The following is a 21,400-nucleotide window of genomic DNA, read 5'->3' as shown; positions in this document are numbered from 1 at the left end:
TTCTTATATTTTTCAAGATTGTTTTAGTGATATGATAGAATTTGATGTTTTATAGGTGAAGAATTTCCCTGAATGTTCTACAGGTGAAGAATTTCCCTGACCATTCCACATCAGCAGTTGATTGAGATTTTGATTGGCAACAGATGAACCTCAAGGGGTGTTTGTTCTCTCTTCTGCAAGGGCCCAGTAGAAGAGATTGCAAACATTTCTTTTTCTATTTAATTTAATAAATTTTAAAGGGTGAGATGTAGCCATGATATTTTAGGGAAAAAGCCTCTGCTGGGATTTTTCCTGTCCTGAGGAGCTGAGAGCCTCAGGAAAGAAATGTAAACAATAAATATCTGCTGCTGTGGAAGGCCACAGGTGCATCTTCCATTGGTCCACGTGGATTGTTTTCAATCAGTGACCAATCACAGCCACCTGTGCCAAGGCTGTGAGCAGTCACAGGATTTTTGTTATTCATTCCTATTCTATTCTTGTCTTTGTAGCCTTCTGATCTTCTTCTCTCTGTTCTTTTAGTGTAGTTGTAATGTAGTATTTTAGTATAATATATAACATAATAAATCAGCCTTCTGATGAAAATGGAGTCAAGCCTCGTGTCCTCACACAAAGGGTTCTTGCCGAAGCAAGAGTACAGGCCCTGGAGTTCTGCTCTTGGCTTGGTGCTGTCAAAGGGGCTGCTTTTGATGGTTTTAGAGGCACTAACCTGGGCAGTGAAATGCACCTCAGGCACCAACTGTATCTCTGGTGTCTGCAAGTGCCTTTATCTCCCTTCATGCTCCTCAGAACCAAAATCCTGCAAGGACCAAGTGAATCTGAGACTTTGGAAAGGCCCAATCGTGACAGATTTTGGTGAGATTTGAGTCAGGAGATGGAAGCAGCAGCAGCAGGTGCTGTAATCTTCATCCTTGCGCTCTCCTGCATGCTGATGCATGTGTGAAGGAGGCAGGGATTCCATAAAGCACCTTCTGTAGCTCCTGAGGGAAAACCAGTGGCAAGTTCTTTAATTTCTTAGAGTTTCAGGCATGTGTTGTGTGGCTGTGCTGCCCCCCAGGGCCAGGCTCTGCCACTCTCTGCTCCAGCTGGTGCTTCCAAACTGCCCTCTGTGATTTTTATTTGCAAACCACCTCTCTGACCAGATTCCACTTTGCTTTAAAAATTCAGCATCACGTTTGTGGCTGAACAGGTCCCAGAGCTGGGGAGGAGGATTTGAGATGCAATTTGCATGACAGAGTTGTTACAACGGGGAAAATGTCACATCCCTCCTGTGCCTGGAGTTGCTAATCTTGTTCTGAACACTGAAAACCTGTTCAGCTGCTCTCATTATACCTCAATTTGATTACTGCTTTGATTTCACACCTCTTTCATGCAGGCTTTTCCTCTCTCCTTAGCTGGAATTGTCAGGCCTGAGGAGAGAAATTTTGTTGAGCCTTGGGACAGTACCCATATATCCCTGCTCCTAAAGCTGCTTTGAATTGTCTTGGGAACCTGAGCATGAGATAAACTGTCAGGACTTTAGTGAGAGGAAAAGTAAGGCACAGAGGCCAAAGTGTAAATGCAGAGTCTGGGTTACCAGAGTTGTGGGGATCTGGGCCCTGCAAACTCATGTTGTTCTCTATGAATGGCTGATTCCTTCTGTATCTCCTCCTGAAATTTCTGAGGACCAGGGCTGGTGCTGGAACTGCAGCCACACAAACTCCCCACGGAGCTTTGTGGGACCCAGTGGGAATCATTGATTTGCTGCTTTTGATGAAAAGTAGTGACATGAACCTCAGTGTCAGGGAGGTGACAGGTTAATGCTGCTGCTGCCAGACAGTGCCCACACACTGTGTCTGGAGACAGCTCTGGAGAAGATGAAGAAAAACCAGTATTAAATCCCATGTGCTACTGAGCTCTATCAGAAACTGCTTAGAGTGAAGTCTGTGAAGTGACTGGGGAGAGCTGGGTGAAAGGGACAGCTCTGAGAAGTGTGTGGTACATCAGGGATGTCCTAATACTGATCTTTGCACAGAGATGAAAACTTGTCAGTTTGCATGGCCTGAATGTCTGGTTCTGGAAATTCTGCATTGCACAAGATGTGCTGAGCTCATCTGGCTCTGAAATATCATCTCTGCACCTTAGCCAGGAACAGCATCAGAGTTCTGAACAGATTCATCAAAATCAGTCATAACCCAGAGGCAAACCTTGGCAATACACATCGGTGGCAGGTGAGGAGACCAAAAGCTTCCATTCTTGTTCTTGCAGAATGAATTCAGCAATAAAATAATCCTCTCTCTTGGCATTAAAATACTTTAGTTTCAGCTCTGCCCCAGACTGTCAGTGTCAAGTATTTCTCGTGGTGCTTGGGGGTAGGTTCTCCCCCTGGAGCTCTCTGCAGGTTGATGCTAATTCCAGATGTTCCCTCAGGTTCAGATGTTTGGCTGCCTGAGCAGAGTGTGCAGAACAGGGATTACAAGCACTGACATTTGCTGTGGTAGAAAGTGCAAGGGACACATTTGTGCCAATGAAGGTCACACCTTGAACTAGGAGGATCAATTCTTGTTGTGCTCAGAGGAGTCTGGGGAGAGAGGGGGTTTCCAAAGGAAATCTTGGTCCATGTAGGGCTGAGGCTCCCTCCAGGCTGGCTCCAGCCCCTCAGGGTGCCCAGGAGCAGGGCTTGCCCACAGCCCAGTGCACCCTCCTTAGCCCTGGGGCTGCCCAGGGAAGAGCCATGGCTGAGGCTCTGCAGGAGCACACAGGCTCAGCCCTGCTCCAACATGGGATCCATGGGCCAGGGCACGCTGGGCTTTGCCCCTACAGCTCCCAAGTGTGTCCAGAGAAACTGCAAGGAGAGGCTCACCTCTGTCAGTGGGACCCCTCTGTGCACAGGGACCCCCACTCCTGGGGTGGCTGTGCCAGGGTCCTCCAGCCCTGGGAACCTGGAGCAAGTGGAAACAACCACTTTGCAAAATGCTGCCTGTGCCTGAAGCAAATGCAAGGAGAACTGGGGTGTGAAAAATAAAATTTGTTTATTACAGAAGAACAGCAGGAAAAATACTGAACATATTTACATTGTAAGAACATTTGTAAAAACAACAATCGATATAACATATATACATAAAAACCTACCTAACAAAACTATGGGAAACGTACTTACAGAAGTCAAAAATAGCCCTAAAATCTACATTCTAAAGAACAACAACAAACTGTAGAACATATATACAAAGGTTGGTGTCTCTGTCTGTGCTGTCCATCGCACCTGGAAGAAAAACAAATGCCATGGTCACTCCAGTCAGGCACAGAGGGCTCTTGCATGTGCCCCCAGGCTGGCACATGCTGGCCCAGCAGCAGGACTCTGCTACCAGAACGGAGCCTGGCTGGGTCTGGCATGGAGCTTGTGTGGAGCAAAGCAGGCACAGGACAGGCTGTGGATGGCCACCAGAATCCAGTGCCCTGGGTGCAATGTCCCTGAGCAGGGAGCACCCAGCCCAGCCCCAGCCTGGCAGCAGGAGACCCACTCTGCCTGTCCGGCTGCTGGCATTGGTCTTCATGCCAAGATCAGGGCCTCTTCCTCACCTTCTTAATCAATATCCATGTCCTCAATGGACTCTTCCATATCCACATCCATCTCTTCTTCCTCATCCACATACACGTCCATCTCTTCTTCCTCCTCCACATCCACATCCATCTCTTCCTCTCCAGCGTCTTCTCCGTCTATTTCCATCTCCTCCTCCATATCAATCTTTGCATCTACCTCCATCTCCTCCTCTCTGTCTGGGACAGCCTGCAGAGGTAGCAAAACCTCAGAGTGGGGTCCCTGTCCCACTCCATGCCCACAGAGCTCCAGCCCACCCGGGCAGGTGGGGGTGTCCACCTCCATGGAATGGCACCATACCTTCCTCAGAACAAAGAGGAGCATGCTGCAGGGCTGGATGAGGAAATCCAGGCACTAAGGACCTTTCAGGACTGAATGGGTTATCAGGGGGCAGGTGAAAAGCAGAGTGGGCAGGAGCAGGGTGAAGAGCATGCAAACACAACGAACAACGGTTGTGTTGTGCCCTTTGCTGGGCGCTGGACGTTCCAGCCGGAGCGTGGGCTGTGACATCACAGTTCCCAGGATCCATCTGAAGTGGACACTGGAGACCATAGAATGATGGAGTCCCTGAATGGTTGGGCTTGGAAGGGAGCCTGAAGAACAACATCTTGTTCCCAGCTGAGCAGTCTTCCCCCAGAGCTGGCTGCTCAGAGCCCTGTTCCCAAGGATGGGGCATGCACAGCCTCTGTGCACAACCTGGGCCAGTGGCCCACCACCCCCAGTGGAAAAGAGCAGCTTCCTTAGATGCAGCTTCAATCAACCTCCTGCAGTTGAAAGCCATCCCCCCTTGTCCTGTCAGCACAGGCCCTGCTGAACACTCTGTCCCCTTCTTTCCTGCGGGACCCTTCCAGTCCTGCACAGCCACAGGGAGGTCTCCCAGTGTCTCCTCTCTCCAGGCTGAGCATCCCCAGCCCCACTTGCCCAGCACTCAGTCACATCAGGGCGAGTCAAGGCTGAAGGGTAGCAAATAGCATCAGGAACTGAGAGATGCAAGCTTTAGACCCAGGTTTGCCTCTAAATGTACAAAATTAATAACAGTGGAAAGGAAGATGGTGGGACACTGGTTCTGTTTTAACTGGTGATTTATTTTTCTTCTTTTCTGTCATGCTGACCCAGGTTTTTCTGTTTGAAAGGAAGCTTGGCACAATGTCCATTGTCTTCTCCATTTGTGAAACTCTAAGTGGAGTCTGGGCAGGCTGATATGCAGAGCAAAACCTGAAAATACACTAGTGATCCTGAGCCTGTGGGATGCAGCTAAACCCAGCCAAAAGCAATTTCTGGAAAGCTGATCCTGGTTTACATTGTCTTGAGTTTGGCTTTGCCAACTTCACCAGTCATTTATGAAAAACCAAAGAAAAACCTCAAACCAAATCAGACAAAAACCCAAACAAACACAAACCAACCCATGCAAACTGATCCAAGAAATAGATAAAAAACGCCAAATAAAACCAAAGGAAATGAAGAGTTAGTATTAGTTGTGAGGATAGCACAGCAGGCAAATGGCTGCTTGCCACAGGATCACCATCAAAAGCCACATAGAACAGCTGCTCCAAAATATACCTGAGAGGAGAAAAAGAAAAAGTGATGCATGGCAACTTTGGGGGCAGCTCCACATTCAGGTGAAGGATGAGCACGCAGTGGTACAGATCCAGCATTGCCCACCCTCCAGGCTGCTGTTTGCTCCTGGTGAAAGACCCTTGCAGGACTGTGGCCCCTCTCAGTGCAGTGTCAGTCACTGCCAGAGCTCTCAGCTGAGCCACTGGCATTTGCGGAGTGACATCCAGGCACAATCCTGCTGCCTTCTGAGCACCTGTGGAAGATCCTGAGCATCTTCATGCCTAGCAGCACAAAACAGCTCAGGATTTCTCTGAACTGCTTTTCAGGAGAGGTTTCCATATCCCTGTGAGATCTGTTCATCCCTCAAAACATCTGACTTGGTGTACAACAATGCATTTGGGTTTTTTCCTTCCTCCTGTGTGCCAGTGAGAAACCATCCATGGGAATGGAGGATGTTGTGTGCAGGGCAATGTATTCCTGGCTTGCCATTTTGTTTCACTGTCACTCAGCTGAACATGGTCCTTACCTAACCAGGACTTCAAAGAAATGGGTAGGAATTTTGGCTCCGAGAGGAGCAGAAAGCACATTTTCTACACCACATTCCAGCAGATTCCCTTTCCCTGGCAGAAAAGTGATTGCCACTCATCTTCCTGGGAAGAATGTGAAGACACATTCAGAGATCCCAGGTTCAGCTGGCCTTTGGCTTTGTCTACCTCATTTCACACATTCACTTTCAAGGGCCATTAGAAGAGCCACGTCTGCCTTGCTACCCAGAAGTTCTTCCCAGGAAAACAACCAAAAATTTGCTGTCCTGTGCTGTGGTAGAAATCTCATCACAATTGTGACTCTGTGAGCCATGACAGCCAGTGATTTTGGGGCTGTAACAGCCGAGAGTGTGGCAGAGCAGGTTTGATATTCTTTTTAGAGTCCTGAAAGCATTGTTCCTAAAACAATCTTTCTCTCCTGTCTTCTGTCATCAACTGTGGAACAGAGAAAATGGAAAGGAGTAGAGGTTTGTTTAAATTTACTTTATTTTTAAGTCTTCAAATAGTGTCAGCTCGATGCATGATACTTTAGGAATTGGATTAGTAGCACCTATTTCATCCCATCAGAGAGGTGGGATTGAAGACTTCCAACAACAGAAACACTGGATGTGCAAGAGCTCAGTTTTCCACCCCTCACACAAATAACTTGCTGTACTATTTGAAGCAGCCTCAGCCAGATCGATTAAAATACTGCTCCAAACAACAACAGAATGAAAATGTTCCACCAAATGGGGAAAAAGAAGAAAAGTGGGCAGCAGCCCTTTCTGAAGAGCTTGTGTTGATTTTGCAAAGTTAGATGCAAACAAGGTTTGCCATATTTCTTTGCTAGAAAAATGCAGCTATTGAATAGAAATCAATCTATGAGGCTGCTAAGTTGGGTATGATTTTAGAGCTGGGAGGAGCAAAACAGGTTCCAGAGAAGCTGTGGCTGTGTCACCCTTGGAAGTGTTCAAGGCCAGGTTGGATGGGGCTTGGAGCAACCTGATCGAGGGGAAGGTGTGCTGAGTCTGGTGAGTCCATGAAAAGAAACTTTTGGTTTTCCTGAAATGCTGCCTTTGCAAGGGGAGGTCACAACTACCCCACGTAATTTGAAATGCCCTGAGCAGAATCCAGCTGTGCTTTCTCACAGGTGGGGAGGGATTTTCACTTGTATTTTACGGGGGATTTTGACAGGGCAGAGCAAGAGCAGCTGAATGTGTTTGACAGGCAAAGAGGGCCAGTGTGGCAGCAGCTGAATTCAATGGAGCTTTTCCTTCTGTGATCCTGTACAACCTGAGGCACTCTGGGGCTCTTGAACCTGGCAGCTGGGCAAGTCAGTCATTGGAACAAGTGATAAATTAACCTGCTCCACTCTCTTGAGCATGGGTGTGATGAGCCTTAAGTAAAGCCACGAGCACTTGCCAGGATGGGAGCTTGTTGTTTGCCAGGGAGGAGGGAGAAAATCTTGCTTGGAGTAAATAAAGCAACTCTGCTTCCCCAGGAAGATGAAAAGAAGCAATTAAACATGTGAATGCTGCATGGAATAATTTGCACAAGGCTATATCTCGTCTGCTATGCAGGAATGTTCCAATTCAACCATGATTCTCCCGACCTTTATTTTTCTGGGTTTCCACCACACGATACAAGACACTCTCACTTGAAAAAACCAAAACACCTTGTGGGGAGGCATTATTTCCTTTCTTCAGGCTGTCTCTTTCTTTTGTTCCCTCCAGAGCTCTCCCTTCATTTCTGCTGTTGTTTGGAGCATGTGCTTACATCCTTGCTGATCCCCTGGGCTTCTTTTGGCTCTGGGTGTCACGGACACTATTAATGGTGGGTTTTTTCCCCTCCATCTTCTTCTGTTTCTTCATGTGGTTTACCTTCATTCACCTGTTGGAGTGATGGATTTTTCTCACCTTTTATTACTCAGTGCTTTTTCTTCATTCTCTAATACCAACTTCTCACTTGCCCTGTGGCTGTTAGGTGCCAGTTATGGAAGCATGAATTCTTTCTCTAGTGCTTGTCTGAGCTTTCTCGGGGAGCTGAGAGCTCTTTGGGGTTCAACTTGACTCACTTCAGCGCCTTCCTTGGTGCTGCCTGTGTACTTGAACACTTGAAGGGGATAAAGTCTCAGTGTGGAGATGACAGTTGTGAAACGATAGCCCTTTTGGAGAAGACAAGAATGCTATTGTCAATCTTTTCAAGGATAAATGGAGCACCTGGTTTTGGGAGAAACCGGCTCAGCTCAGCGCAGAGGTGGCTGCTGCAGGTGCCCAGGTTTGGAGGGAAGGCTGCAGCTCCTGGGGATGTGTTGGTGTGGGGCTATAAGGTTTGTGCTGGGTCCCTGGAGCAGTGGGAACACCCCACAGGGAGATGCACATTAGGAAATGGGTGCAGAAAGGGCCTGAAGTGTGACCAGCTTTGGTGAAGGGTTCCATAGGAAATAATATTTTTACTGAGATTTTGGACAATTTGAGGCTCCTTCTCATGTCCTTTGCCCGATGAACATTCCCCCTTTGCAAGAGCTTGGGGAATGCAGAGCTCACACAATGAAAATCCCTGATCATTATATCTCTTTTCTGTTTTTTGGTGTTGTCATCCCAGCAGGAGTCAGAGGAAGAGAATATGTGTGACCTGCCTGGCTTTAACGTTGTGCCAGGAACAATGCCATGGGGAAGCTGGTCAGAGGAGCATCTGAGAAGTGTGTGGTACATCAGGGATGTCCTACTACTGATCTTTGCACAGAGATGAAAAAGTATCAGTTTGCATGGCCTGAATGTCTGGCTCTGGACATTCTGCATTACACAAGATGTGCTGAGCTCATCTGGCTCTGAAATACCATCTCTGCACCTTAGCCAGGAACAGCATCAGAGTTCTGAACAGATTCATCAAAATCAGTCATAACCCAGAGGCAAACCTTGGCAATACACATGTGTGGCAGGTGAGGAGACCAAATGCTTCCACTCTTGTTCTTGCAGAATGAATTCAGCAATAAAATATCCTCTCTCTTGTCATTAAAATACTTTAGTTTCAGCTCTGCCCCAGACTATCAGTGTCAAGTATTTCACTGGGTGCTTGGGGGTAGGTTCTCCCCCTGGAGCTCTCTGCAGGTTGATGCTAATTCCAGATGTTCCCTCAGCTTCAGATGTTTTGCTGCCTAAGCAGAGTGTGCAGAACAGGGATTACAAGCACTGACATTTGCTGTGGTAGAAAGTGCAAGGGACACATTTGTGCCAATGAAGGTCACACCTTGAACTAGGAGGATCAATTCTTGTTGTGCTCAGAGGAGTCTGGGGAGAGAGGGGGTTTCCAAAGGAAATCTTGGTCCATGTAGGGCTGAGGCTCCCTCCAAGCTGGCTCCAGCCCCTCAGGGTGCACAGGAGCAGGGCTTGCCCACAGCCCAGTGCACCCTCCTTAGCCCTGGGGCTGCCCAGGGAAGAGCCATGGCTGAGGCTCTGCAGGAGCACACAGGCTCAGCCCTGCTCCAACATGGGATCCATGGGCCAGGGCACACTGGGCTTTGCCCCTACAGCTCCCAAGTGTGTCCAGAGAAACTGCAAGGAGAGGCTCACCTTTGTCAGTGGGACCCCTCTGTGCACAGGGACCCCCACTCCTGGGGAGGCTGTGCCAGGGACCCCCAGTCCTGGCGACCTGGAGCAAGTGGAAAGCACAACTTTGCAAAATGCTGCCTGTGCCTGAAGCAAATGCAAGGAGAACTGGGGTGTGAAAAGTAAAATTTTTTTATTACAGAAGAACAGCAGGAAAAATGCAGAATACATTTACATTGTAAGAATATTTGTAACAAAAACAATCGATAGAACATATATACAGAAAAACCTACCTAACAAAACCTACCTAACAAAACTATGTATTTACAGAAGTCAAAAATAGCCCTACAATCTACATTCTAAAGAACAACAACAAACTGTAGAACATATATACAAAAGGGTGGTGTCTCTGTCTGTGCTGTCCATCGCACCTGGAAGAAAAGCAAATGCCACGGTCACTCCAGTCAGGCACAGAGGGCTCTTGCATGTGCCCCCAGGCTGGCACATGCTGGCACAACAGCAGGACTCTGCTACCAGAACTGAGCCTGGCTGGGTCTGGCATGGAGCTTGTGTGGAGCAAAGCAGTCACAGGAAAGGCTGTGGATGGCCACCAGAATCCAGTGCCCTGGGTACAATGTCCCTGAGCAGGGAGCACCCAGCCCAGCCCCAGCCCAGCAGCAGGAGACCCACTCTGCCTGTCCTGCTGCTGGCTTTGCTCTTCATGCCAAGATCATGGCCTCTTCCTCACCTTTTTAATCAATATCCATGTCCATAATGGACTCTTCCATATCCACATCCATCTCTTCTTCCTCATCCACATACACATCCATCTCTTCCTCTCCAGGGTCTTCTCCGTCTATTTCCATGTCCTCCTCCATATCAATCTTTGTATCCACCTCCATCTCCTCCTCCATATCAATCTTTGTATCCACCTCCATCTCCTCCTCTCTGTCTGGGACAGCCTGCAGAGGCAGCAAAACCTCAGAGTGGGGTCCCTGTCCCACTCCATGCCCACAGAGCTCCAGCCCACCCGGGCAGGTGGGGGTGTCCACCTCCATGGAATGGCACCATACCTTCCTCAGAACAAAGGGGAGCATGCTGCAGGGCTGGATGACAAAATCCAGGCACTCAGGATCTTTCAGGACTGAGGAAAGGTGACAAGCAGAGTGGGCAGGAGCAGGGTGAAGAGCATGCAAACACAGCAGCCAAGGGTTGTGTTGTGCCCTTTGCTGGGCGCTGGACGTTCCAGCCGGAGCGTGGGCTGTGACATCACAGTTCCCAGGATCCATCTGAAGTGGACACTGGAGACCGTGGAATGATGGAGTCCCTGAACGGTTGGGCTTGCAAGGGAGCCTGAAGAACAACATCTTGTTCCCAGCTGAGCAGTCTTCCCCCAGAGCGTGCTGCTCAGAGCCCTGTTGCCAAGGATGGGGCATGCACAGCCTCTGTGCACAACCTGGGCCAGTGGCCCACCACCCCCAGTGGAAAAGAGCAGCTTCCTTAGATGCAGCTTCAATCAACCTGCTGCAGTTGAAAGCCATCCCCCCTTGTCCTGTCAGCACAGGCCCTGCTGAACACTCTGTCCCCTTCTTTCCTGTGGGTCCCTTGCAGTCCTGCACAGCCACAGGGATGTCTCCCAGTGTCTCCTCTCTCCAGGCTGAGCATCCCCAGCCCCACTTGCCCAGCACTCAGTCACATCAGGGCCAGTCAAGGCTGCAGGGTAGCAAATAGCATCAGGAACTGAGAGATGCAAGCTTTAGACCCAGGTTTGCCTCTAAATGTACAAAATTAATAACAGTGGAGGGGAAGATGGAAGATGGTGGGACACTGGTTCTGTTTTAACTGGTGATTTATTTTTCTTCTTTTCTGTCATGCTGACCCAGGTTTTTCTGTTTGAAAGGAAGCTTGGCACAATGTCCATTGTCTTCTCCATTTGTGAAACTCTAAGTGGAGTCTGGGCAGGCTGATATGCAGAGCAAAACCTGAAAATACACTAGTGATCCTGAGCCTGTGGGATGCAGCTAAACCCAGCCAAAAGCAATTTCTGGAAAGCTGATCCTGGTTTACATTATCTTGAGTTTGGCTTTGCCAACTTCACCAGTCATTTATGAAAAACCAAAAAAAACCTCTAACCAAATCAGACAAAAACCCAAACAAACAAACCCATGCAGCAAACCAATCGAACAAATAGATAAAAAACACCAAATAAAACCGAGGGAAATGAAGAGTTAGTATTAGTTGTGAGGATAGCACAGCAGGCAAATGGCTGCTTGCCACAGGATCACCATCAAAAGCCACATAGAACAGCTGCTCCAAAATATACCCAACAGGAGAAAAAGAAAAAGTGATGCATGGCAACTTTGGGGGCAGCTCCACATTCAGGTGAAGGATGAGCACGCAGTGGTACAGATCCAGCATTGCCCACCCTCCAGGCTGCTGTTTGCTCCTGGTGAAAGACCCTTGCAGGACTGTGGCCCCTCTCAGTGCAGTGTCAGTCACTCCCAGAGCTCTCAGCTGAGCCACTGGCATTTGCGGAGTGACATCCAGTGGGATACCCTTTTCGGTTTGTCTCCTAATGCCACAGGGGTCCTAAACAGTATATGCCATCCCATTTTTGTTCCGTTGATATTGACTGCTTGGTTTTATTTTGTCAGCAGTTCTATTCATTATGAATTGGAATATGATGAAAAAACTAAGGAAGTTAGCACCTATAATTAGTGCACATAGCTTAACTGATGCGGCAGCTCATTTAATGCTTGCTAGGAAAGACCTAGAAAGATTTAATGAACAAAATTGGTAAAACAAGAAATGGGGGATTTGTAATAAGTAGTTGTGGGAACTCAGTACATCACTCCGGATGTCCAGAGCTACCGAGACAACCCTTGGGGGGCTCGGAGGCCCTGGAATGTTGCCAAAAGTACCTGGTGGCTTGACTTTGATCCTTTTAAAGAAATGACACCTGAAGGTGAGGAGATGAGAGAATTTCAGGTCTGAATGGTGAGGGGATGTTATTCACTTGTTAGAACTCAAGTTAGAATGCACTGTACAGGGGGGTTTTATGTGTTGTACAGGGGGGTCTAGAATTCTGTGCATGGATCAGGAGTCCCAAGATGGAGGAATTTGGGCGTGCCCTGTCCTTCTTCTTTCTTCTCCTTGGCATCCATGTTCAGGATGATGTTGGCATGTGTGGACTGGTTCATAGAAAGAGTACACTTGCCAACAAGGGCAGAAAGTATTGGGAAGTAAAGGTAAATATCTAATACATAATTTTCATTATAAAAGAGACAACCGCCTCGTGGGCGGGAGAGAGTGCCTTTGGCTGTCTTGCTGATCAGACCTCGGCTGGACAGACAGAAAATCTTTGTAGATAAGAAATAATAAACTCAACTGAAGACCTAAAAGCAAGAGTCCAGACTCCTTCTTCGAGAGCGTGGCCTACCCAGAACCACTTTTTCCCGTGCTGGGGCAGAGACAAGTAACAGCCGACCCCGGCAAGTAGTAATACATTTGTTCATTAATTAAATCAATAGCTAAATAACTATATGTTATAAAACAATAGTTAAATAGCCAAAAAAACTTCTTGTGCACATACATATGGTTGCTGGTTTACTATAGTGCTTTGGGAATTCCATTGTAAAGTTATGCCTTGTGAAAGGAAAGTAATGAGAAGCAGCTGTAACAACAATCCTTAAACTTGCTAGAATTGCTTAGCTTGCAGAAAGTGTATAGTACTAGTAAGAATTGCTTAACTTGCAGAAAAGAGTATAGTGTTCTGTATAGATATGCCTTATAAGGCATAAGTTCACTCAGCGTTCACAAAGAGGAAGACTAAGGGGGACTAAGCCTTCATCCCACGACCACCAGAAGGCAGAAAAAGACCCCATAGCAACTGAATGAGCAAGCGCAGAAGACAGATCACGTCATCCCTAAACCCGGAGAAGAAGGCAATAAAAGGTGGACTCAGGGGATAGGAATTTTGTGAGCCAAAGTGGAGCGGAGACTCCGGGCCGCCCAGCGCTGTCCTTGTTTATTCTTGCTTGCAAAAATAATAAAGATAATTATTTGATTCTTAAATTCAGTGGACTTGTTTATCACACTGCCCAGACCCTAAACTGCCCCAAATGTGCCCCAGAAATGTCTCCAGGGACACCAGAGTGGCCCCTTTTACCCTGTCCATGAAAATAATAAAAAAATATGTCAAAAGATCTAAAAATAGCACTAATTAGCATTAAGAAGGACAAATAAATGGCCAATAGTGGTCAGTGATTTAATGAAAGGAATTGTTTTATTTAAAACCAATGACAAATAATTTTTGATTGCTAAAAATGTATTCAATTTTTCACATAAATATCAAAGGTAATAGAAATATACAGTAATACTAATATAAATTAAAAAACTATAATTATAATTTTATAAATTAATCAATCTTATTTATTTTAAAAATGAATAATTTTTATGTTTTGGGATGTCAATCCCAGGTGGGCGATGTCAGACATGGTGAGGCTGGGGTGAGGAGCAGCTTGTCCAAACAGGGTCAGCGTGCAAGGGGCTTGTTCCTCTCCATGCCCAGATCTCCTAGGGAGACATTCAGCATCAAGATCACCTGGGGAATCATTCTTTCACCTCTTTTCTGAACTGAAAAATAAAAACCCACACACGTGATTAAAACCAACCATCATGCAGTCGGTGCACTGTGAAATCTCCCCCCTTAACAGAACTCCAAACTGACTCCAAGCAGCTTCACAAACCCTGGAGGCTTGGAGGAAAATTGAAGGAAGAGAAAGAGCCCCCCAGGGCTTTCTGTATTTTAATCAGCCCCATGGTGGATTTGGGGCTGGGTCCAGGAGCCTCAGGCACTGAGAGAAGGATGAAGAAGCTGCTCAAGGAGTCAGCAGCAAAACTCCAAGTGCCTTGGAGCATGGCTGGGCCCCAGTGAGGGCAGGGAGTGCCAAAGGCTCCCCAGGGACTGGTGGGAGCAGATCCTTGAGGCCAGGAGTGCAGGGAGCCCAAGGCTCTGGGCAGGGAACTGCAGTGCTGAGCAAGGCCTGGGCTGGCTGGGGGAAGCAGAAAGGCCAAGCCCTGAGCCCAGCCTGGGCCAGCAGGGCCTGTCGCTCACGGGTGGCTCGGGGCTCTCTGTGGGGCAGGGGGATGTCAGGGGCAGCAAGGACAAATGCCATCAACCTGCAGCCCCTGCCAGCCTGGCCAGGGAGGCCGAGGGAGAGCCAAAGTGCAGCCCCTGCCAGGAAAGTTCCTGCTGTGGGGCCTCCAGAGGCGCTGCCCGAGCCCAGGGCACAAAGGCCTGGGTGCCTGTGGCCCTGCCAGCCCTGCCCAGCCCTTGGCCATCTGTCCTGCAGGCTGTGCCCCCTGTGCGTGCTGCTCCTGTGCCCTGGCCGGCTGCACTCGCCCCTCTCGCTGTGCCCCAGCATTTCTCAGCCAGCGTTTCTGTGCCCTCCCTGGGCTCCCTGCACCCAGCGCTGCCGGCTCCTGGCACACAGAGCCGGCCATGGCCCAGCCTCACGCTGCCACACCTCGAGCACCACAATTCCACCCTGGCAGGGACTTTGCTTTCTCCTCAGCTCCAGCCTGAACCTTCCAAGCTGCACTTTGGGGATGTTTCCTGCAATCCCCACTCCCAAGGAAAGCTGTGTCTCCTGCTGCTCACAAACAGGGAAGGGCTGGTGGGAGAAGTGCTGGTCAGAGGCTGTTTGGGGCATAGTGACCATGAAATTATTGAGTTTTTAAATATTCCATGAAAGAAGGAGGGACATCAATAAATCTTCTACACTGGACTTTTGAGGGCAGACTTTGGTCTGTTGAGGATGCAGATTTGGGGAGTACCAAATCATGTACTGATTCTTTTAAGGGAAACAGCCCTTAAAAACAAAGGGTTCCAGGAAGGATGGACACACTTCAGCAAAGAAACCTTGATGGAGCAAGAGTAGGTTGTTCCTTTTTGCAGAAAGATGACCCAGAGAAAGAAATGACTGGCTTGGCTGGGCATGGAGCTTTTGCAGGAATTTAGGGGTTAAAAAGAGGGTGCATCACCTTTGGACATAGAGGCAGGTAAATCAATAAATGTTTAAGGATGTTGTTAGGTTCTGCAGATAGAAAATTAGAGAGGTGAAAGCTCAGTTACGACTTAAATTGGATACTTCTGTGAAGGATAATAAAAATGTTTTAAGTACATTAATGGGAAAAAGAGGGCTAAGGACAATCTGTATTTCTTATTGTGGGGGATATGGTTACAAAAGATGAGGAAAAGGGTGAGGTACTTCACCCCTTCTTTGCCTCAGTTTTCAACAATAAGACAGGCCATCCTCAGGACAAGTGTTCTCCTGAGCTGGTAGATGGGCACAGGCAGCAGAACAGCCCCTGGAATCCAGGAGGAAGCAGCTGGAGACCTGCTGAACCACTCAGATGTTCACAGGTGTCTCTGGGAGCAGATGGGATCCATCCTAGGAGCATGAGGGAGCTGGTGGATGATCTCCCCAAGCTGCTCTCCATCATTTACCATCAGTCCTGGCTCGGCAGGGAGGTCCCAGAGGAGTGGAGGTGCCAACGTGAGCCCATCCCCAAGAAGGGCTGGAAGGAGGATCTGGGGAACTCCAGGCCTGTCAGCCTGACCTGGGTGCTTGGCAAGGTTATGGAACAGATGACCTTGAGAGCCATCACAGGGCACCCACAGGATGGCCGAGGGATCAGAGCCAGCCAGCATGGATTTCAATATCTGCACTGATGATCTGCATGAGGGGATTGAGTCCAGCATCAGCAAATTTGCAGATAACACCAAGCTGGGTATGAGTGTGGATGTGCTGGAGCATAGGAGGGCTCTGCACAGGGCCCTGGACAGGCTGGATCCAGGGCTCAAATCCAACAAGGTGAGGTTGAACAAGACCAAGTGCCCGGTCCTGCACTTTGGCCACAACAACCCCTGCAGCACTACAGGCTGGGGACAGAGTGGCTGGACAGCAGCCAGACAGAAAGAGACCTGACGGTTCAGCTCCTGCTCTGCTGCTCCCTCCCATTTCCCCCAGGGCCCTTGCAGAGCCCCAGCCATGCTGTTTGCCCCCAGCCTGCCCACGGCCAGCCTGGGGCTGCTCACCCTGGGGCTTTTCTGTGCTGAGCATTGGCCTGGCCGTGTTCTTGAGAGAGCCTGGGCAAGGAGCCTGCAGCCCCCAGGGCCTGGCCTGAGGCGTCAGCGCTGCCCCAGCAGTGCCCATGGCCTGTCCCTGCTGCAGCCCCGGCACTGCCACCCCCAGGACTGTGCCCGGCCCCGAGAGCACTCAGGCCCTGCAGCAACACCAGGGCCACCAGGGCAGCGGGGCAGGGCCACGGCAGCAGCACTGGCAACACCAAGTGCTGCTGCTGCTGCTGGGAACAGCTGCTGGGCCAGCACTGCTCTGCCCCCAGCTCTGCACACAGACATTGCTGCTGCAGCTCCAGAGATGGCAAGAATAGAGGGATCTCTGGAGAAAACTCTGCTGGGAGATCCTTTAGTTCTTCTAAAGTCACTGAGAACACTGCTCCTCATTGTCACAGTCTGTGGCCACAGGGAAGGTGGAGAGAAACAAAGTCAGAAATGGCAGAAACAATCATCTAGCTTGAGGAAAAATATTAAATAAGCACAAAGAACCAAAGCAAGAGAGCTATAAAAGATAATTTTATTACAAGTGATTTGCAGAAATTGGCAATCAGTTTAATGCTTCCTAAGATGTCCAGTCATCAGTCTCCACACTGCAGCCCTGAGCTCCTGGTTCCTCAGGCTGTAGATGAGGGGATTCAGGGCTGGAAGCACCACCGAATACAGAACTGACACTGCCAGATCCAGGCATGGGGAGGAAATGGAGGAGGGTTTCAGGCAGACAAATACTGCAGTGCTGAGAAATGCATTTTTCCTGCATTTTTCCTTTTCAGATTCTTTCAGTCATCTCCTGAGAGGTACAGTTTTTTCTGGTGCTTTTCATGAATTGATTGTACTCTTGATTTAGGTGGAGATTTTAGAATTGATTTCAGATGTAACAGAATCTGAACTGAGCACAGAAACAAACTCCCTCTGTCAGCCCATTTTCATCTTCTAGATCAATTTCAAGATGTCCTTGGGGGTGTTGGAATGATGATCACACAGCTCTCCACTTCTGGCTGCAGGCTCTGCAGATTCTTTCTTTGCATTCAGTCAGGCTTGCATTCCCCAGGAGTTCTTGGTAGCCCGTCATGTTTTCTTAGGGTAGAACAGTAACAATGAAAACCTTACCAATGGCACAACTGCCCAGCCCACAAGGAAAAGAGAAGAACAAGCTGTCAAGTTCTTCAAATATTTGTCCTGCTTTGCTGCAAGTGTGCTGCACACATAGTGTGGAAAGCCAAGAGAAGCTGCAGTTGGTGGCACACCTTGTGACAGAAGCTGCACCTCATTCTTCAGGAAAGGTTCTTGGAAAAAGTATACAGGACTGAGGAGAAGTTTCTGGAAAAACTGAAAGAGCTTTTAAGAAATTAACTGAAAATTGAAACAATTCAAGATGTTTTTCTCGATTTATTTTTATGCTCCCCTTTTCCATCTTGCACTAGTTGTCCATCCCATTAATTCCAAACAGATCTCACCTCTAAGATCCATGAGTTGGCACATTTTAGACATTTTAAGATACCATGACCTACACACAGTTTGGCTTCCCCTGTTTTTCTTGGAAAGCAATGTTGGAGAGGTAAGTGCAGTGTTTGTGTCAGGTACAAATTCTGCATTCAGGGAACACGCTCTGAGAGTGTTTGACCCTCAGCAGGGACAATGCACAGCAGGGACCAAGGGGATTCCTGAGCCACTGTGCAGGAGTCCAGACTCTGGCTCTTGGCTGAACTCGGCAAAGTTCCCGTGTTTGGACAGGCTCAGGGGCTGCCCTCGGGGAACGTGGGGCTCGAGGCGGGGGCGAGTGGGCAACGGACAAAAGGACACGGGGACAAACGGCCCCGGAGCTTCAGTTGCAGCAGCGGCAGCGGCAGCAGCAGCGGCAGCAGCAGCAGCAGCGACAGCGAGAGAAGAAACTTCAGATTCCCTTCTCCTCTCCCTCTCCCTCTCCCTCTCCCTCTCCCTCTCCCTCTCCCTCTCCCTCTCCCTCTCCCTCTCCCTCTCCCTCTCCCTCTCCCTCTCCCTCTCCCTCTCCCGCTGTCCCGTACCTCTCCCGCTCTCCCTTTCCCGGTCTCCCCTCCTCTCCCCGCCTCCCTCTCCCCGTGCCCGGCCGGGCCATGCCCCCGGCCCGCCCCCGGCCCCGGGCGGGGCTGCCCCGTGCCCGCCCCCGGCCGTCCCGCCGCCGCCTGGCTCAGCCCGGCTCTGGCCATGCTGGCGGTGGCGCTGCTGGGCGGGGATCAGTGCCTGGGGCTGGGGTGGTATTGCCGGCTTTTGGCTCCGCCTGGCCCGGCCCCGACCCCGGCCCCGGCCCCGGCTCCTCCCGGGGCCCGCGGAGGACACAGGCGGCCCCGCCGCTCCCGCCGCCTCCGCTGCGGCTTGCCCGGCCCCTGCTCCGCCGCTCGGCAGCGCAGCCTCCGGCCCCGAGCCGCCGCTGTCCCGTTGCAGGGAGCGAACGCCGGGGGATGGCCGGGCCGGGGCGGGTGAGGGGCGCTCGGGGGCCGTTGCTGGCCCCGGGCCGAGCGCTGACAGCCGCGTCCCGCCCGCAGGGAAGGCGCAGCAGCGCCTGAAGGAGCGGTACCGGCTGGGCTCGCTGCTGGGCCGGGGCGGCTTCGGCAGCATCTTCGCAGCAACGCGGCTCTCGGACGGCGCCCCGGTGAGCGGCGGGGCCGGCGGCGGGCGCAGGAGGAGGGGGTGGAGGAGGAGGAGCAGGGGGTAGGAGGCGAGCGGAGGATGGCACTGGGCAGGGTGGACAGCGAGCTGAGCCCACTTCTGCACTTGGCTTGCAGGTGGCCATCAAAAGGGTGCCACGGTACTGCGTCCATCACTGGGGTGAGCTGGTGAGTGAGCGAGGTGCCGTGCTGGGCAGGGATGAGCCGAGGCCCGGCAGGGTGGAAGCCGCCAGGACGCCTCGAGGGAGAGCGGGCATGGGGCCAGAGCAGGGTGCAGAGCATCCCGGGCTGGCTGAGGGCTTCCTGACCCCCGGCACGGCATCAGCCCCACTGACAGCATCGTGCTCCTCCCGCAGCCCAATTGCACCAGCGCACCCCTGGAGATTGTCCTGCTGGACAAGGTGTCCAGTGGCTTCTCCGGTGTGGTCCAGCTGCTGGAGTGGGTTGAGCTCCCCAACGACATCTTGATGGTGCTGGAGCGCCCGGAGCACTGTCAGGACCTGCACCATTTCATTCGGGCACGGGGCTTCCTGTCCGAGGGGGTGGCGCGGCAGCTGTTCCACCAGGTGCTGGAGGCCGTCTGGCACTGCACCAGCTGCAGGGTCCTCCACAGGGATATCAAGCCAGAAAACATCCTGGTTGACCTGGCCACCAGGCAGGCCAAATTGATTGATTTCGGCTGTGGCACCTACCTGCAAGAGGCAGCCTACACTCACTTTGCAGGTGAGCCTACACAGGGGTGTGCTCCCGGTTCTGGTATCTCATGGCCCAGCATCTCAGGGCCCAAGCTGGGTGTGGCAGCGGGGATTCTCCCTTTTGCTGCCCTTCATGGCCCTGAGATTTCAGCTGAGTTGGGTTTGAGCAGGGCTGGGTGGGGAGCCAGCTTCCAGCCCTGCTGGCAGCCTTTGCCCACCACTCTGCCCAGGGCTGGGGCTGGGGCAGCCAGCCCAACAAAAACACCTGTGGGTGAGGGTAGCAGAGATGGAGGGGCCTGGAACCTGTGCCCCAGCCAGTTTGGTGTGCAGGTGAGAAGGGCTTGGGCTGCTCCACTCACCTGGTTTGTTCTGGGTTTGTTTTTTGGGGCAATACAGGCAGGGAGGATGAAGGCATGGTTTTCCCTCAGCACTAAGTGTGTTTCTGTCATGGTTGGGCCTTGCCAGGGCTTCTGCTGCCCTTTTCCAACACCGATGGCTTCTTTTCCAACCCCATGTGTTGGAAAGAGGGGCAGTGGGTTACCCTGTGTGCCACTGGGACAGCCCCTGCATGCCCAGGGATGCTGGGGCCAGCTTCTGGGAGCAGCAGCATCCCCCTGATGAACTCCATCTGTATTCCATAGGAACACCATCATACAGCCCCCCGGAATGGACCCATTTTGGCTGGTACTATGGCAAGCCAGCTACCATCTGGTCCCTGGGCATCGTGCTGCACCAGATGGTCTGCGGGGAGCACCCTTTCAGGAGGGACCAGAACATCAGCTGGGACCATCAGCTCTCGCTGCCACAACGGCTCTCTCCAGGTGGATCCTCATCTCTGGGCACGGGGGGAATGCCAGTGCTGGGAGACAGCAGCGGGCTCGCGAGCATCCCGCTCTGGCAGCTGCTGAGGAGGTGGCACATGTCCTGCTCTCCCCCAAAACCAAGAAAGTTTAGGCCCAGCTCTGAGCACATCCAGCATGGAGTGGGCAGGGAATGGTTGGGCAAAGCCAACAGGAACTTTCTCCAACTGACCAGTGGTTTCTGGTTTCTCTGCCCAGAGTGCCAAGATCTGATCAGGCGGTGTTTATCCATGCTGGACTGGGACAGACCCTCATTAGAAGAGGTGTTCTGTCATCCTTGGATGCAGGATATTCATCTGCCCTAGAAGAAGGGAGAGAGCCACAGGCACACTGTGCTGCAGAGCCCCGGTAAGTTACAGCTCCACACCTGCCTTGGCCATCAGAAGCAAAGGAACCCCAGACTTTTTGTCCTGCCTGTGTCACTGCCCAGGGCTCATCAGATGGGAGCACACAGCCCTTGTGCTGGAGCTGAGCTGCTCTGCCCAGCACTGGTGACCACCATCCAAGCTGGTTTTGCTTGTCCTGGTTCCCTGACAGCTGGGGCCCTGGGCAGAGCCCTGACAGCCTGGTCTCACCCCAGGGAAGGAGAAGGAGCCCGTGGAAAATCTGTACCAGGTGGGCCCTACTGCTGCAGGAGACAGCGAGGATCACATCAAGGATGACAGCCTCTCCCTGGACCTAGCCACTGGTAAGCTTAAGTTGATGGACTTCAATTCTGGCACCTTCTTCAAAGCCTGGCTGCACAGCAAATTTACAGATGAGTCCACATGCAGGGGGATGCTCCCAGATTTGGGCATTGCACAGCCTGGCTGGGAACCAAAAGTTCCCACCCCACTCATTGCTGGGGTGGATACAA

General features: G+C 51.0%; 3 protein-coding genes across 3 annotated transcripts; 1 reads left to right on the top strand and 2 right to left on the bottom strand.

Annotated features, from left to right (window-relative positions):
• Positions 1-2,989: 2,989 nt before the first annotated feature.
• LOC135305676 (probable inactive protein kinase DDB_G0270444) lies at positions 2,990-4,037 on the bottom strand. Its single transcript, XM_064429424.1, has 3 exons — positions 3,875-4,037; positions 3,556-3,763; positions 2,990-3,238 (listed from the first exon to the last, which is right to left on the bottom strand). Exons 1-2 carry the CDS (start codon positions 3,896-3,898, stop codon positions 3,560-3,562), a joined length of 228 nt encoding a protein of 75 aa, XP_064285494.1. The 5' UTR covers positions 3,899-4,037; the 3' UTR covers positions 2,990-3,238; positions 3,556-3,559.
• A 5,340-nt stretch (positions 4,038-9,377) lies between these two features.
• Positions 9,378-10,400, bottom strand: LOC135305668 (probable inactive protein kinase DDB_G0270444). Its single transcript, XM_064429415.1, has 3 exons — positions 10,277-10,400; positions 9,952-10,165; positions 9,378-9,634 (listed from the first exon to the last, which is right to left on the bottom strand). Exons 1-2 carry the CDS (start codon positions 10,298-10,300, stop codon positions 9,956-9,958), a joined length of 234 nt encoding a protein of 77 aa, XP_064285485.1. The 5' UTR covers positions 10,301-10,400; the 3' UTR covers positions 9,378-9,634; positions 9,952-9,955.
• A 5,516-nt stretch (positions 10,401-15,916) lies between these two features.
• Positions 15,917-20,935, top strand: LOC135305569 (serine/threonine-protein kinase pim-1-like). Its single transcript, XM_064429304.1, has 6 exons — positions 15,917-15,998; positions 18,867-18,973; positions 19,107-19,157; positions 19,346-19,712; positions 20,326-20,505; positions 20,743-20,935. Exons 1-6 carry the CDS (start codon positions 15,917-15,919, stop codon positions 20,847-20,849), a joined length of 894 nt encoding a protein of 297 aa, XP_064285374.1. The 3' UTR covers positions 20,850-20,935.
• Positions 20,936-21,400: the final 465 nt, after the last annotated feature.

The sequence above is a fragment of the Passer domesticus genome, chromosome 8 (genome assembly GCF_036417665.1).
Source record: "Passer domesticus isolate bPasDom1 chromosome 8, bPasDom1.hap1, whole genome shotgun sequence".
Lineage (NCBI taxonomy): Eukaryota > Metazoa > Chordata > Aves > Passeriformes > Passeridae > Passer > Passer domesticus.
This window is presented reverse-complemented; position numbering and strand designations above follow the sequence as displayed.